At 32.0% G+C, this 14,545-nt stretch overlaps 1 protein-coding gene and 1 long non-coding RNA gene across 2 annotated transcripts; one reads left to right on the top strand and one right to left on the bottom strand.

Annotated features, from left to right (window-relative positions):
- The first annotated feature begins 332 nt into the window (after positions 1-332).
- Positions 333-975, top strand: LOC133328965 (peptidoglycan-recognition protein SD-like). Its single transcript, XM_061537470.1, has 2 exons — positions 333-533; positions 595-975. The coding sequence occupies exons 1-2, from the start codon at positions 333-335 to the stop codon at positions 973-975; spliced, it is 582 nt and encodes a 193-aa protein (XP_061393454.1).
- Positions 976-13,103: 12,128 nt separating this feature from the next.
- LOC133328953 (uncharacterized) lies at positions 13,104-14,517 on the bottom strand. Its single transcript, XR_009754294.1, has 2 exons — positions 14,396-14,517; positions 13,104-13,243 (listed from the first exon to the last, which is right to left on the bottom strand). It is a non-coding gene; the product is annotated as an uncharacterized LOC133328953 (long non-coding RNA).
- Positions 14,518-14,545: the final 28 nt, after the last annotated feature.

Below are 14,545 nucleotides of genomic sequence, written 5' to 3'. Positions count from 1 at the left end.
TTCACCGCAACATGACTGATTATTGTTCAGCGGGAGAAACAAATATTTCAAATTAATCACTCAGCCATCTTTGAACACTATTCGACTATAAAACGAGAACACCACTTCGCTTTTACTTTTCATACATTAAAATAGAATGCTTCTCGCCAGTGTCAATACACATGTGTAAGAATGCAAAATAACCGCAGTAATATTGGTGGCTGACACTGTATGGGAACAACCAATAAAACCCACGGTTCTCGATAAACTTATTCATTCAGCATATGAACATCACGTAGAAACAATCAGATTCGGAATAGTGTCCGTATAAATTGGAGAGTATTTCTTGAAAAATGCCACGTAAACTATTCTTTGGTTGGCCCGTCTTTTTGGGAGCTTTATTATTTGCTGTCCTGGGCGTCAAAGGAGAACTACAAATAATTTCCCGCGCCGAGTGGAAAGCAAAACCAGCTGTTGAACAGATGACTCCCCTCGAATTGCCGGCACAGCGTGTAATAATTGCTCATACTGCTGGCAATGAGTGCAAATCAAAAGTAAGTCAACGGGGATTGGTAATCACAAATCGAGTTGAGAATTAATTTATTGTCCTTGCAGGCTGCCTGCAGTGCGGAAATGCGCAATATACAGAATTTCCACATGACAAAGGCCTTCTTTGATGACATTGCCTATAATTATTTGATTGGCAACGATGGAAATGTTTATGAGGGTCGTGGTTGGAAATATCAAGGCGCCATTGCCAAAGGTATCAATGCAGGATCAATCAACATTGCATTTATGGGGGTTTTCAATAACCAGTTACCAAGTCAAGCAGCACTCGATGTTGTCAAACTATTGTTGGATAAACTGAAAACAGACCAGAAATTGAAGGAGGATTACAAGATTTTTGGACATCGTCAGCTTTCGCCAACTGTAAGCCCAGGAGATGCCCTCTATGCTGAAATACAAACATGGCCCAAATGGTCAAAAGATTTGTAAAAATATATATTTTTTTAATTTTTATTTTCTATGCATCATCATAATTTGTTGTACTTAAGCATACACATTCGTATGTATATATTTCATTAGTATGTGTTTATCAAATTTGTATATAAATTTAAAGTATATAGATTTGTATTAAAACTACTTGTTTTTTTTTTGTGAATGTGGGAAAATGTGTTTGAAATGATGAAACTGTTTAGCAACCCTGAACTCTATACTGTATGACCTCATTTCGAACCGCAGCTAAATATATTCCGATAAGAACATGTCAAACTGCGGTACAATTCAAATTTGTTATTTTCGATTGGAATAAATGTGCAAAATTTTCATCTCATTCGTATTATGAATGCGACCATTACTTTGTTACACGAACAGACGGATAAACAGCCGACGGACACATTACACTCGCACGTACTTTGCCCTGTTATTTAAGCAAAACGTCAAAGCTAACAAGTTGTTTATCTCTTTTAATGATAATCACCCCTATTCCGTATGTCGTCGTCGACACGAAACGACGTCGAAGGGAGTCTTTTGGAGTCTTTTGCAAATTGGTATTCCCTATGTCGTTGTCGACATTTATCGATAACTATTGAAACATTTTTGGTATTCCGTAACAATGTGTGACGACGACGACGTCGAAGATTTCTTCGTCATAGCTTTTGTTGACGACTGAAGCGTTTGAACATTTTTTTTTTAGAAATTAAAAAAAAACATGGCCGGACAAGAACAGGATACATCATTCTAGAATCTATTCAATACTTAATGCAAAATAAAGTGTAAATAAAGAAAAATATATATATATATATATATATATATCTATATATAAATCTGAACCGATTTTGACCAATGTCAACAGGAATCGTCCATGCGCCAAATAAAATTTCATCCCAATTGGATGCACTTTTCCAAATTTCATCCCGTTCGGATCATAATGGTGGCATGTAACTTGTTTAAAATAATACATGGATGGAGGGACATGCATAAATCGACTGAAAAATAATTCTATGTACATATATAATAAAAAGTAACTATGGGTCTATCTCGTTTCTTTTTGGTCGTGGCAAACACATTTACCCTGTGCCACAGTGCGGTGAAGGATACAAACACATTTTTGCCCAAAAAATGCAACAATTTTTTTGTTTTTATTGATATTATCGATAAATAGTCGACATCGTCGCATGAGTGTTACAGAATACCAAATCAGTGTCGAAGTGATGTCGATGCGTAGTGATGTCGAAAGAGAAACGTCGTTGACAACGACGACGACATACGGAATAGGGGTGAATATCTTCTTTTAATAAAAGCATCTAAACACATCCTATTTTTAATAACGTTTTATCTCGGAAACGGTTAAACTTATCGGCTGAAAAATTACACTGTTTGACACGAAAATTATCTAGGGGTTCTAATGTACCAATTCTGTTTAGTTGGAGTCCCGGAACCACGAAAATAACTTTCGTTTTTCTGGGTCACTTCGAAAATTAGTTTTATTACGGTAAATGTAGAGAAAACCGTGGTTTCATAGATTTTCAATTTGAAACTCGAATAACTTATTTTATCTCTAACGGATTTATATTATTCATGATAATTCCTCACTAGAACATCGGAATCCGAAAATTCCAACGTTGTTTGAAATAGCACATGTCTGGCTCTCGCGCCACAATACAACAATTAACAAAATGGCGGAACTTTGGATAATCGCCTATTTTTGACCACAAACTAAGTCAAAAAAATAAGATTTTCACCGATTCGCTTTATCCTAGTTCATACAATAGCTATACACTCACAGATAAACGTCCCAAAATTTTAATTCGATTGGGTTATTAGTTTTTGAGCTATCGTGCCCGCCATTCGCCAAAAACGCTGTTTAGAGAAAAACGCGTTTAAAGTTTGAGAAGTCATCTTGCCGTCACTTGATGCTAACACAAGAAATAGGCTATATCTTTAAAAATTTGTGATATTTTCACTTAAAAATTTATAGGGACATTCTTGAATTAGTGTAGGTTCGAATTACATCAAAATACAAAATTAAATTTAAATCTACGTCAATATCGATAGTTGTTGATACAAATATTTCAATTTGGTTTAAAGAGAGAACCTCAAATTGCAAAATTGGTTGAATGCCGCACTAATATCTTACAATTTTATCATCAGCATACTTTGTTAGTAAAAAACAATTTCAATTATTTCTTTAAATTTGTACATGACATTTTCAACGACTATTTTATATTGTCGCCGTTAATTCTTATGTTTATGTACGGTCGCAAAATTCTAGACAGAGAACATATCGAGGAGTCGGACGGTACGATAACCCTTAGATATTATTTGGAAAACAAATTCCTATCAGTCTTCACTTTCATTATAATCGCCAGTTACTAAGTCAAAAAATAAGATCTTCACCGATTCGCTTTACAATACAATGGTAATCATTTAATGTTAATATTTTTACACATGATAATTATATATTTATATCCATGGTATAATAAGGAAGGTAGTCTCATGCACTCATATGTTCAAAATTTTTTTTCTTACTGTACCTTCATTGTCAAAAGTTATAATTTGTATTTCCTCCTCGGTCTATCTCGTTTCCTTTTGCCTGTTACAAACATAACTGTTTGTATTTCCTTTAGAGAATATGCATAGAATCAATACAAAAATGTGTATAAGTCATCTATTTTTTAACCGATTTTTCAGATTTTAGAAAGCTCACTAAATTTTCTTCCCTGTAATATAATAAAACTTATACGGCTTTATATCATAATTTCATCGTACAGTCAGAAGAAAAATAAATTTTGTCTTTTTATGCGTATTTTTTCATAATCCTCAACCGATTTACCAAATATATATCTTGCATGAAATTCTACTCTTCGAAAGAAAAAAACAATAATATAAATCCGTTAGAAATAAAAAAAGCTATTCGCGTTTCAAATTGAAAATCTATGTGACCACGTTTTTCGTTACATTAACCGTTATAAAACTAATTTTCGAAGTGACCCAGAATAACCAAAGGTATTTTCGCCGTCCAGGGCCTTCAACTAAACAGAATTGGTACATTAGAACCCCTGAATAATTTTCGTGTCCCACAGTGTAATTATGCCATGATTTATATCTTTATCATTAAAAAATACAAAAAAAAAAATAATATTTCAAACAACATTTTAATTTGGAAATTACATAAAAATCTACCAAGAAGATTGCCAAACCAAAGAAGATTTATTTGAAGCCAGAAAAATTGCTGGAAGCAATAAAGCCTAACATAACTAACAATTTAATATCCTCTATGCCATGACATAATTAAAGAAGGTAGTCTCATTTGAGAAATTAACAATGGCAACCTTTTTAATTGGGAACTCATCTCTCAATTTCAAATTGATTGAAACATAAATTCCACAAAATTTTATTAAATATCTCCATTAATGCTCTTAAGATATAAATATAGATGTTTCAAGATAATAACGATTTATTTGAAATGTTCGAAGGTTTAAAAGGTCAGAAAAAATCGAAAACCGTAATATATACAGTGCCGGTCACGTAATTAGCACACATAGTTTTTTTTTAAAACGCTTATGTGTACTGTACTTGATCGATTAAACATGAGACCACAACAAGTTAAATTAGAGAGGGACACCTAATTAGCAAATCTTGGAATTTTTAATTTAAATTTCGTTGATATTACAAAATATATACAAAAAATAGTTTGTGTTATCAAATAAAGTCTAATGAATCATCGTCAGAAGAACAATTTAAAAAAAAAATGCAGTAAAATTTATTCAAATTGGCAACAATTCGTACTGCAAACCTAAAATTGGGAAAGTCAGCCTTTGTATAAAAAATAAAGATGCGAATGGCCCAGAAATTGCTAGAATAACTACACAGAAAAAAAAGCCACCCCGAAAATTTTGATTAAAAGCTTCATCAGCGTTCGACAAAAAGATGTCGATAACATATTTCAAACGTAGTCGGAAATGTTTATCAAACACCAACAATTCACAAAAAAACCATCAACAAACGAGTTTGACCAAAAAAATTATTATTTGTTGGACAATTTTTAATAATTTTTTTGTAATATGCCATATTATTTTTTACTACGTTATTACAAAGTACTTTGTTGAATAGATTGTAAAAGATGGATAACAAATATAAGTTTTTATTCGGTATAGAGCTACACATTTAGTTTAAAGCCGTTAAAATACTGAAAATTTGGAGGTATTTTTGTGGGAGAGCTGTAATAATAAGGGCAAAAATCGGCAATTGCTGTTTAAAAGGTTTTGTGTCGTACTACAAGAAATTTAATTTGAAATAATAATAATAATAATTTGATAAACAAGATTGTCAATATGAAAAATATTTTATCGATTAACAAAATAAAATTCAACAAAATTTTTAGTATATATGAGAATTGCTTTATCAAAATATTTTCGAATTGGATTAAAATTTTTTTTATCGGCGATTGTAAATATGAACATTATTTTCATCGGCGAAAAATCAATCAAATTTTAATTGGATTTTTGAATTTTTTTATCAAATGGTTACAATTTTTTTTTCTGTGTAGAGATCGATAAATATTTATAAAAATAAACAAAAATTCGAAATAAAAACTCAAAAGTTAGAAATTCACTTGAAGGACACCCTTGACTTCGTAGGGCTTGGATGAAGTAAAGCAGTATATTTTTATGTTATGTGAGGAAATATCAATTTGTAATAACATTTGATATATCAAATCAGTTGTTTGAGTAGAACAACAACAAAAATTATCGAAAATAATTTTAGTCTAAACTAAATGACCATGGATATAGGGGTATGTTGACCAGTATAAGCCTATATCACACAGCTAAGATTTTGCTGATCTACTCAGGTTGATTGAAATATGTGGATATATCTCAATATTATCCCAAAATTATGTTTTTTTAGATAGTATGAAGACCATTTAATAGATTTTATCTTGTCCGAAAGAAAAACTTTGCATTCGTTGAAAATTTAAAGATGTTGAGTCGATCAGCAAAATCTTACATGTTTGATATAGACTTATACTGGTCAATATACCCTTATATCCATGGTCATTTAGTTTAGACTGATATTTTTTTCGATCTTTTTTTTTTGGTCTTTTTTGAAGAAGATATACGTTTTATATTAATTAAGTTCCGAAAAATTTGAAAAAAAATCAAATAATTAACTAAAAATAATAAATCATGAAAAAACTTTTAATAACCACTAAAGACGCCATGCAAATCTTGAGAGAAATGGCAAAGAGACTTAAATTGTCCCAATTAGTGGTTATATGGGTACAAAATCGATAATCCGGTGTTCCCAAACCTTAAATAAGAGTTTGTATACCGTTTCTAAGTTGTGTGGACCCACGGGAAAAGTGAATTGATAAGTTTTAATGCCAAAATATGCTTCGTTAGTACTCGTCAAACCTGTTAATTGGTGAATGACGTGAAGAGCCCTTCCCGACATTGGCCAAAAAACCTGTATTATCGAAAAAAAACTGCAAAATCAGGGTAAAAAATTGCAACGAGCCCAAAAGTTGAACAGTGGTCGACTGGAAACATGTGATCGGGTCCGACGAATCTAAATGAAACCGTTTTCAATCCGACGATAAGCATTATTGGTGATGAAAACTAATTCAAAGGCCTAATGTGAAGCTCGGTTGAGGAATTACAATAGTATGGGTTGGCTTTATCTTGTGGGTACAATATTACAATATAATAATGAAAGAAGTCTATTGAGATCATTGTAGAGTCATATCAACCGGTCTTGGGAGATAAGACCGCCTATCCTGTAGGAGAAGTAGAAATTCCCGACCTCAATCCGAAGGATAATTTGAGGTCAATCGTAAAGAGACAGTTGGGATAGAACCTTTCAGCCCCTAATAATTGATGTGATTGGAAGAATATTTAAAATGAAATTTACTAAAATTGGTAGAAAGAATGTCAAATTGCATAAATTACGCATTCATATTTTAAACTACTGTAGAAGTAATAAAAATATTCGTTTTCGGCAAATTTTTTCAAACGTGCAAAAGTGAGTACATTGTAGTTGATGTAATTTTCTTTATTTTTTTTTTTCTTAGAAATCTAAGAGTTACATCTTTAACTTTAGTTAGTTTTGTTAAGTACAAAATAAGTTTTAAAATAAAACCAACATTTTTAAATTTGCTTATTATATATATATATATATTTGGTTATAACAAATCTGATGTTACCTATACCACAATACGAGGGCAGTTCGGAAACTTCTTATCCTAGCACAAAAAGATAGAAATGCGTGCTGTCATTAAATATTTACATAAAAAAGGTTTATTGGGCCAAGAAATTCATGATATGGTGAATGTGGTAGGTGAAAGCGCTGCTTCATATGCACCAGTAAAATATTGGGTTGCCGAATTTAAACGTGGTAGTACAAGCATTGAAGATGAACTACGTCCAAAAACGGCAACAACAACAGACATTGTAGCATATGTGCATGTATTGGTATTAAATGATCGACGAATAAAAGTGCGTAAAATTGCTAATATCATGGGCATCACAAATGATCGAGTCCACTTAATTTTGCATGAAGAAATACAGATGAAAAAACTTTCTGCAAGATGGGTGCCGCATTTGTTTATTTTGTCGATCAAAAACGCATAAGAATGAAAATTTCTCAAGCTTGTTTGGATCGTTTTAAGCAAAATAAAACTGATTTTAAGCGTCGTTTTATAACTCTTGATGAGACATGGATCCATGTGTCATCAATTTATCATTTCACATCTATATTGTATAAAGTTTAAAAAACAATAAAAAATAACATTTTTTAAATCAATAAATAAAATATTGAAAAATATTACAAAATTAAATTCCAATGGGGCAACACACATTACAACTAAAACTACAATATGGCAACACACATTACAACTCAAATTACAATATGGCAGCCCTAGCGAATATCCAGAATAAGGCTGAATCTCAAAAATTAAAGACACTCAGATGGGAAAACGGGGATCTCAAATGTCAATTTCATAGCTTATACGTCAAATTAAACCAATGGATTTGTGAACAGAATTAACGTGACGTATTAATGTTTGAAATCGTCTGTATTTAGTAGTCCAAACGCGCCTTAAGAACTTCAACATACCGAACATTAAACAGGAAATATGCATGGTGTCTTTTTAAAAAGTTATATTTTAATTTAGTAATAAGTTTTTTATTCACAGCAATCTGTTATGTCAAATTTTAACCAACTCTTTGAGAAAATTCGGCCAAAGTCTTTATAGCACCGAAAGTGATACGCGATCTTTATGTAAGAGCTATATCAAAACTTTGATCTAAAAAGAATGTTTTTATTCCCTTCACCACACTGTGGTACAGGGTATTATGTCTTTGTGCATATGTTTGTAACAGGCAAAAGGAAACGAGATAGACACATGGTTCCTTTTGAGAATATGCATAGAATCACTTTCTAAGTCGATTTATGCATGTCCGTCCGTCCGTCTCCCATATATAGTTTCGTCCGATTTTATGCAAATGGTGCACCAAAGTCCCTATATATCTTTCGATCTGCACGAAATTTGGCATAACGTACTTAATTGAGCCTAATATTGATGTCTGCCAATTTTCGTCAAAATCGGTCCAGATTTAGATATAGCTCCCATATACAGTTTCGTCCGATTTTAAGCAAATGGTGCACCAAAGTCCAGATTTAGATATAGCTCCCATATATAGTTTCGTCCGATTTTATGCAAATGGTGCACCAAAGTCTCTATATATCTTTCGATTTGCAAGAAATTTGGCATAACGTACTGAATTGAGCCTAATGTAATGGCTGCCAAGTTTCGTTAAAATCGGTCCAGATTTTATGCAAATTTATGCCCATGGTGTACCAAAGTCTTTCGATTTGCACGAAATTTGGCATTACGTACTGAATTGAGCCTAGAGTGATGTCTCCCAATTTTCGTGAAAATCGGTTAAGATGTAGATATAGCTCCCATATATAGTTTCGTCCGATTTTATGCAAATGGTGCACCAAAGTCCCTATATATCTTTCGATTTGCAAGAAATTTGGCATAACGTACTGAATTGGGTCTGGAATGATGTGTGCTGAGTTTCGTGAAAATCGGTTCAGATCTATATATATATATATATGGGAAATTACAAAAATCTTTTAAATTCCTTGAAACTGAGGTTTGCAAGGTTATAACTCGCGAAATATGAACATATTGCATGTAATTTAAATTCATTTCTATAAAATGAATTGTTCTTGTCAAAATCTAAAAATATTGGTAATAAATAATAAGTTTGGTGGAAGCTGTGTGTTAATGTAAAAAAACTGCCAACGAGTTTTTTTGCGTTCGTTCCTGATTTGTGGCTAAACTACACAACGCACGCACATGTGATCAGTGACTAAGTTACAGAATACCCCATGGGCAATATGATTGTAATGTATGATTTTTCGATATAATCAATGCATCCACCCAAAAAGGATGCTGACATTTTTAAAGCTGGATTTTCGGTGTTTTTTGAATTTTTCTTATAATTAGGATGCGCATGCAGATAATGGACTAAACTAATTATAGGATTGTAGAACTCGTGATTTTGCGTCGTTTGATGTATATCTCATGAATGTGCTCACCGTAGCTTCTTTGCAATTGGATTCAAAAGACGATAATTTTGTGCGTAAATTTTTATAAAAAACCTACTTTTTGAGTCCTAATTTAAGATGGTCCATTCAAATTCCGTGAAACCCCGCGTGATTTTAGTTTTTTTACGTGCCGGATCTAATGAGCCAATCCATGTTCAATTCCGCCCAATAAAACGGCGGATAAAGGTACCTTGAATGTGGGAAAAACTGCCAAAACTTATTTTGACAAATTCGCGTATACAATCGCGGATTCCTTCGAATTGATTTCACATACATTCATTCTTGTGTTATCATATTCGCGAATCTGTGTGAAAATAGGTCAAAAATATATCGATACGCGAATAATATGCGTATTTTATCAAAAATCGATCCTTTTAAAATAGGTGTCCTTTTGTGTATTTTCATAGGAGATTACTGAAATCGGATACGCATAAAAATCGTATGCACGTTGCGTGGTTTTTAGACATTTTTAGGGTTTTTGCATAGTAAAGTGCATCGAGCGGCACACTTTCACCGCTAAATTAAACATCGACAAATTAATAATTATTGAAAGACATTGATTCGGTTTATACGAAAACCGCATGAGCAACCACTGATTTCCACGAACACGCGAATTGCATGCTTTTCAATATTGACAATTTTTATTATTTTTATGTGCAATATATTTAGCTATTTTTAACGTCGAAACTCTTATTAGATGAATCTACCGATATTTAACTATAATCTAAAAGAATTTGTAGAAGAAAGCGTTGTATATTTTAGAAGATTAAGGCAAAACCGTATCCTCTTAACAATACTAAAAAATCGAAAATTCAAAAAAATTTTTTGTTTTAATTCAAAAATTAATTTATTTTATTTTCCGATATCTTCATGCCTCTATTTGTTTTTCGCGACCGTATTTCAATGTGATTTGACTAGTATGCAAAGAAAACAATGGTGTTTAACCATTTGTGAAGAAATTCGCGAATTACAACAAATAGGAATTCATTTAATTTATATTTAAAATACAAGATTTAAAACCGCTATAACTTGTGTGCGCAGCATCCGAATTTGTGAACGCGAACAGATTTCGAATCAGCATATTTTTCTTAACCTATGTACCAAAAATCATAAATGTGCTCGCAAAAAAATTTTTCAAATTTTTGTAATGGAATTTTAAAAGAATTTTGTAATTTCCCATATATATTTAATATAATACTTTACCAATGTTCTTATATTGCATATCGTACTGAATTTAGTCCAGAATGATGTGTATCAAGTTTCGTAAAAATCGGTTGAGATTTAGATATAGCTCCCTTATATATTATCGATTAATTTTAAGTAATTGACGCACCAATGAACCAATATATGGCTGATAGGAACAAAACGTACTGGAATTAGTATAAACCTTTTTCATTGAAATCGGTTCATATGTGGATATAGGTTCCATTTATATTTTCGTCCGATTTCAAGTAAATGGTGCATCAAAATCCTCATGTTTGTCAGATTGACGTGCAATTTTGCACAACATCCAAATTGAGCATAGAATAACGTAGTTACGTAGTTCTAGAAATACATACATAGCCCAAAGAATGTCCTAGTGATATTTGTTTGAAGTCGATTTAAATACCTTTGTTCCATTGTAACAAACGAATGACATGACAAGTCGATTCACATTTAGATAAATATCATATATTTTAGTTCATCCAATCACGTGTTAATAGTCGTGTTTTATATACCCATAGTGGTGAAGGGTATCATATAGTCGGCCCCGTCCGACTTTACTACTTTCCTTACTGGGGTTATTTTACAAAAATGTACTTGGGGAGTGCTTAGGCCTTCTCCGATACTGTATATAAATGTCTCGAAAGAAGTTTTTATTTACCAGGAATCGGGAATCGGCCAATTCCCGATTGTTCAATCGGGATCGTTCAATGGTTATCCAAAGGAAAACCAAGGCAGTTTCTGACTTCTACGAGTCGCCCTGATGGTCCCATGTTGTCTATGACTACAAAAATTTGCAGAGGTGCTGGGTAACACCTAAATAAAATCCCAATAAAAATAATTAAAACAAAAACTATACAAATTCGAAAGCTATAACGAAAGATTATCATTTAAACATGGGTTTTAAATTCTTCTAATGTAAATATAATTTTGAATTTATGCATCTACATCAGATGCGTATCGACTGATTTAAAACGAAAAACCACACGATAGTCCAATATTTCAATGAAATACAGCACTAACTTTGGATGGGTACAAATGTACACGGTTATTGATCTAAGTAGGTAATAACTTTAAAAATTTATACAAATTATATACATATATGGCAAATATCTCTATTTTTTTCTTTAATTGTGGGTGAAATCACCTCAAGAATAATTTGATAAAAATATCTCCATTAATGAAAATCTTACAGCTTTACTTACTTTACTTTATATTCAATGTGATTTGATAATATTAACAAGTTTGTACCCACCGATTTTTGTTCTTAATTATGAGGTTATGTATGCATGGGCACTGCATTGAAATCAAAACAACCATTTTTTTTAATATTTTTATATTTCTTTCAAGCATTTATTTGGTTAATTATAGATGCGTGTCTAGCATTACATTTAATTTGTTGTTGTTCTTCTGATTCTGGTTTTATATAATGTTAGTGTATGAGTTGTAATGTCTTATATAATTTCAAATATAATTAAATAGTACATCTAATAAAAATGGAATGTTTTGTTTTTATTTATTTATTTATCATTTTGTTTTGTCAATTTATTTCATTATTAGAATATCAATAATAATGTAAGAGTTTTCTTATTAAATTGTTGTTTTGTTTTTTTTTTTTTAAATAATTTATTAGAATGTGCCTGTGAGAAGAAGTTTCAAGTCAAACATGTCCACGAACACGTAACGTTTCCGTTTCCTTTCCTTTCCTAATTTGCCTGCGTCTCCATAGTCGATGCCCACTAAAGGACACAGTGAGTGTATGTATGTGTGGCCTAATCGGCCGTATATAGTAGATAGTGTTCCTGATTATTTGTAATCATTTCCAAGCGAATTTTCTAAGCCATTTAGCATTTTTGTTGTGATTATTGTTTCGGTAAAAAAATGAAAATAATTAGTTATGTTAAAAACTCTCTACGAATCAGATATACTCGTAATATCTGATTCGTATCTGTGGTATTTATGTGACATATTTATGATGTCGTTTTGGTTTTTATTTGTAATCGATGACGACTGCACAATACGATTGAGGGAACCTTTAGTGGTTCCTGTTTTTTACAAAATATCTAAAGCTAGAGATGAGTAAATTTGTGGATTATGGCAATTCGAATAAAATGCATCAAGTGATGCCATTTCAGAAAAGCATTTTGTTTTACAAATCGGATGAACGACGAACGAACCAAGTTTTCCAAAGGCGTAGAGAATACTGTCATAATTGCGATTAATTGGATTATCTATTCTGTAATGAAAAGTTGGTTGTGAGTGTGTGTAGTTGATTTGTTATTGCCGTCCAACGACAACACATCTTTGCCTTCCGATGATGATAGACCCTTTGAGGATGTTTCCAGCTATGTTGAAAACATTTGTGACATCGGACACCACCATCACTACTCCATTACGCTATTAGAACATCGAGCCGGCATAAAAATTGTCTAATGTTTGAATTCTAAAAAGAGAGAAAAGAAAAATGAAATGGATTAGAAATTTGTATAAAGTAACCATTTGAAACTTCTACATATGTATGTATGTATCCGAACCTACAAAATAATTGCGTTTTCAAGTCGATCCAGAATTGAACTAATTAATATTTGTTAGATTATTTGCTTAGAAACAAGTGTGGAAGTACCATTGCAACTTAGATTTAAAACTGGATCTACAACAATGTGAAATGAATTTTGGAAATTTTTATTTACATTTTAAGTTATTATCAATTGCTTCTATTTGACTTTGGTATTTAGACTACAAAACAAAATTGCACATCGAAATTCGGTACGGAGTAGCAGTACATTTTGTGTTATGAAAATCGACAAATCCATCAATTAGATACAAAGTCCGATCGTTATATAATGAGGAGTATGAGAACAAATCCATAAATGATTTTTTGTACATATTTCGACATTATCTTTTCCTTAGCTCAATACATTGTAATGAGTCAATACGAGATATGTGATTTTTTTTACATTTCCAGGTGTATTGATTTCAAATGGTCGTCCTGAACGTTGAGTTCCAGTTAATCTTTATGTGAAGGCATGGAAAGTTGGAAAAATTGGTAAAGTTCCGACAATTTTAACACAATGGTTGTCATACATATTTTTGAAATCGGGAGGTAACAAAATTTAGAGCTCTCTTTTATGCAGCGAGATTTTAGTTATAACACCCAAAAGTGTGCAATAAATGTATCACCACTCGAAAAGTGTTTCATGTCGCGCCCTTTCACGTATAAATCAGTTTGTAAAATCGATTCCAATATACCAATTCCGCAATGTATTGCGCTTCAATATTTTGCAACATAGAAACATACATATTCGAGGTTTGCTAAGACCACGATAAGTTTTCTTATATTGTTGTTGTTTCCCTAGAAAGGGGTTGGGGTTCTTTGCTAGTTAAAACGAAAATAATTTTTATTTTTTGTTTTTTTTTTTTTTATTTTTTGTGTTTGTTTGTTGTACTTTTGCAGGTGACAGCTAATGTAATACATGAATGCATTGCAATAGAATGAAATAGAGGGGAATGACATGAATGGATTTTGCAAGAGCAGGGTTCAAGCTTCATACATAGGGTGTAACAGTAAAATACAAATTAAAGGAGACCATCTTACCTAATAGAGTTTTTCAAAGTACAAAAAACGAAAACAAATTATTTGCATAATCAAATAATTGTCGAAAGCCGCCGATCCTTCTTAGCGCTTGGCTTCGTCCTTTTTGTGTGCGGAATCGTGTGATGATGACGGATGGGGATCGGTTGTTGT

Source organism: Musca vetustissima, unplaced genomic scaffold (assembly GCF_032173495.1).
Source record: "Musca vetustissima isolate MV318-11 ecotype Yass unplaced genomic scaffold, APGP_CSIRO_Mvet_v1 utg8951, whole genome shotgun sequence".
NCBI lineage: Eukaryota > Metazoa > Arthropoda > Insecta > Diptera > Muscidae > Musca > Musca vetustissima.
This window is presented reverse-complemented; position numbering and strand designations above follow the sequence as displayed.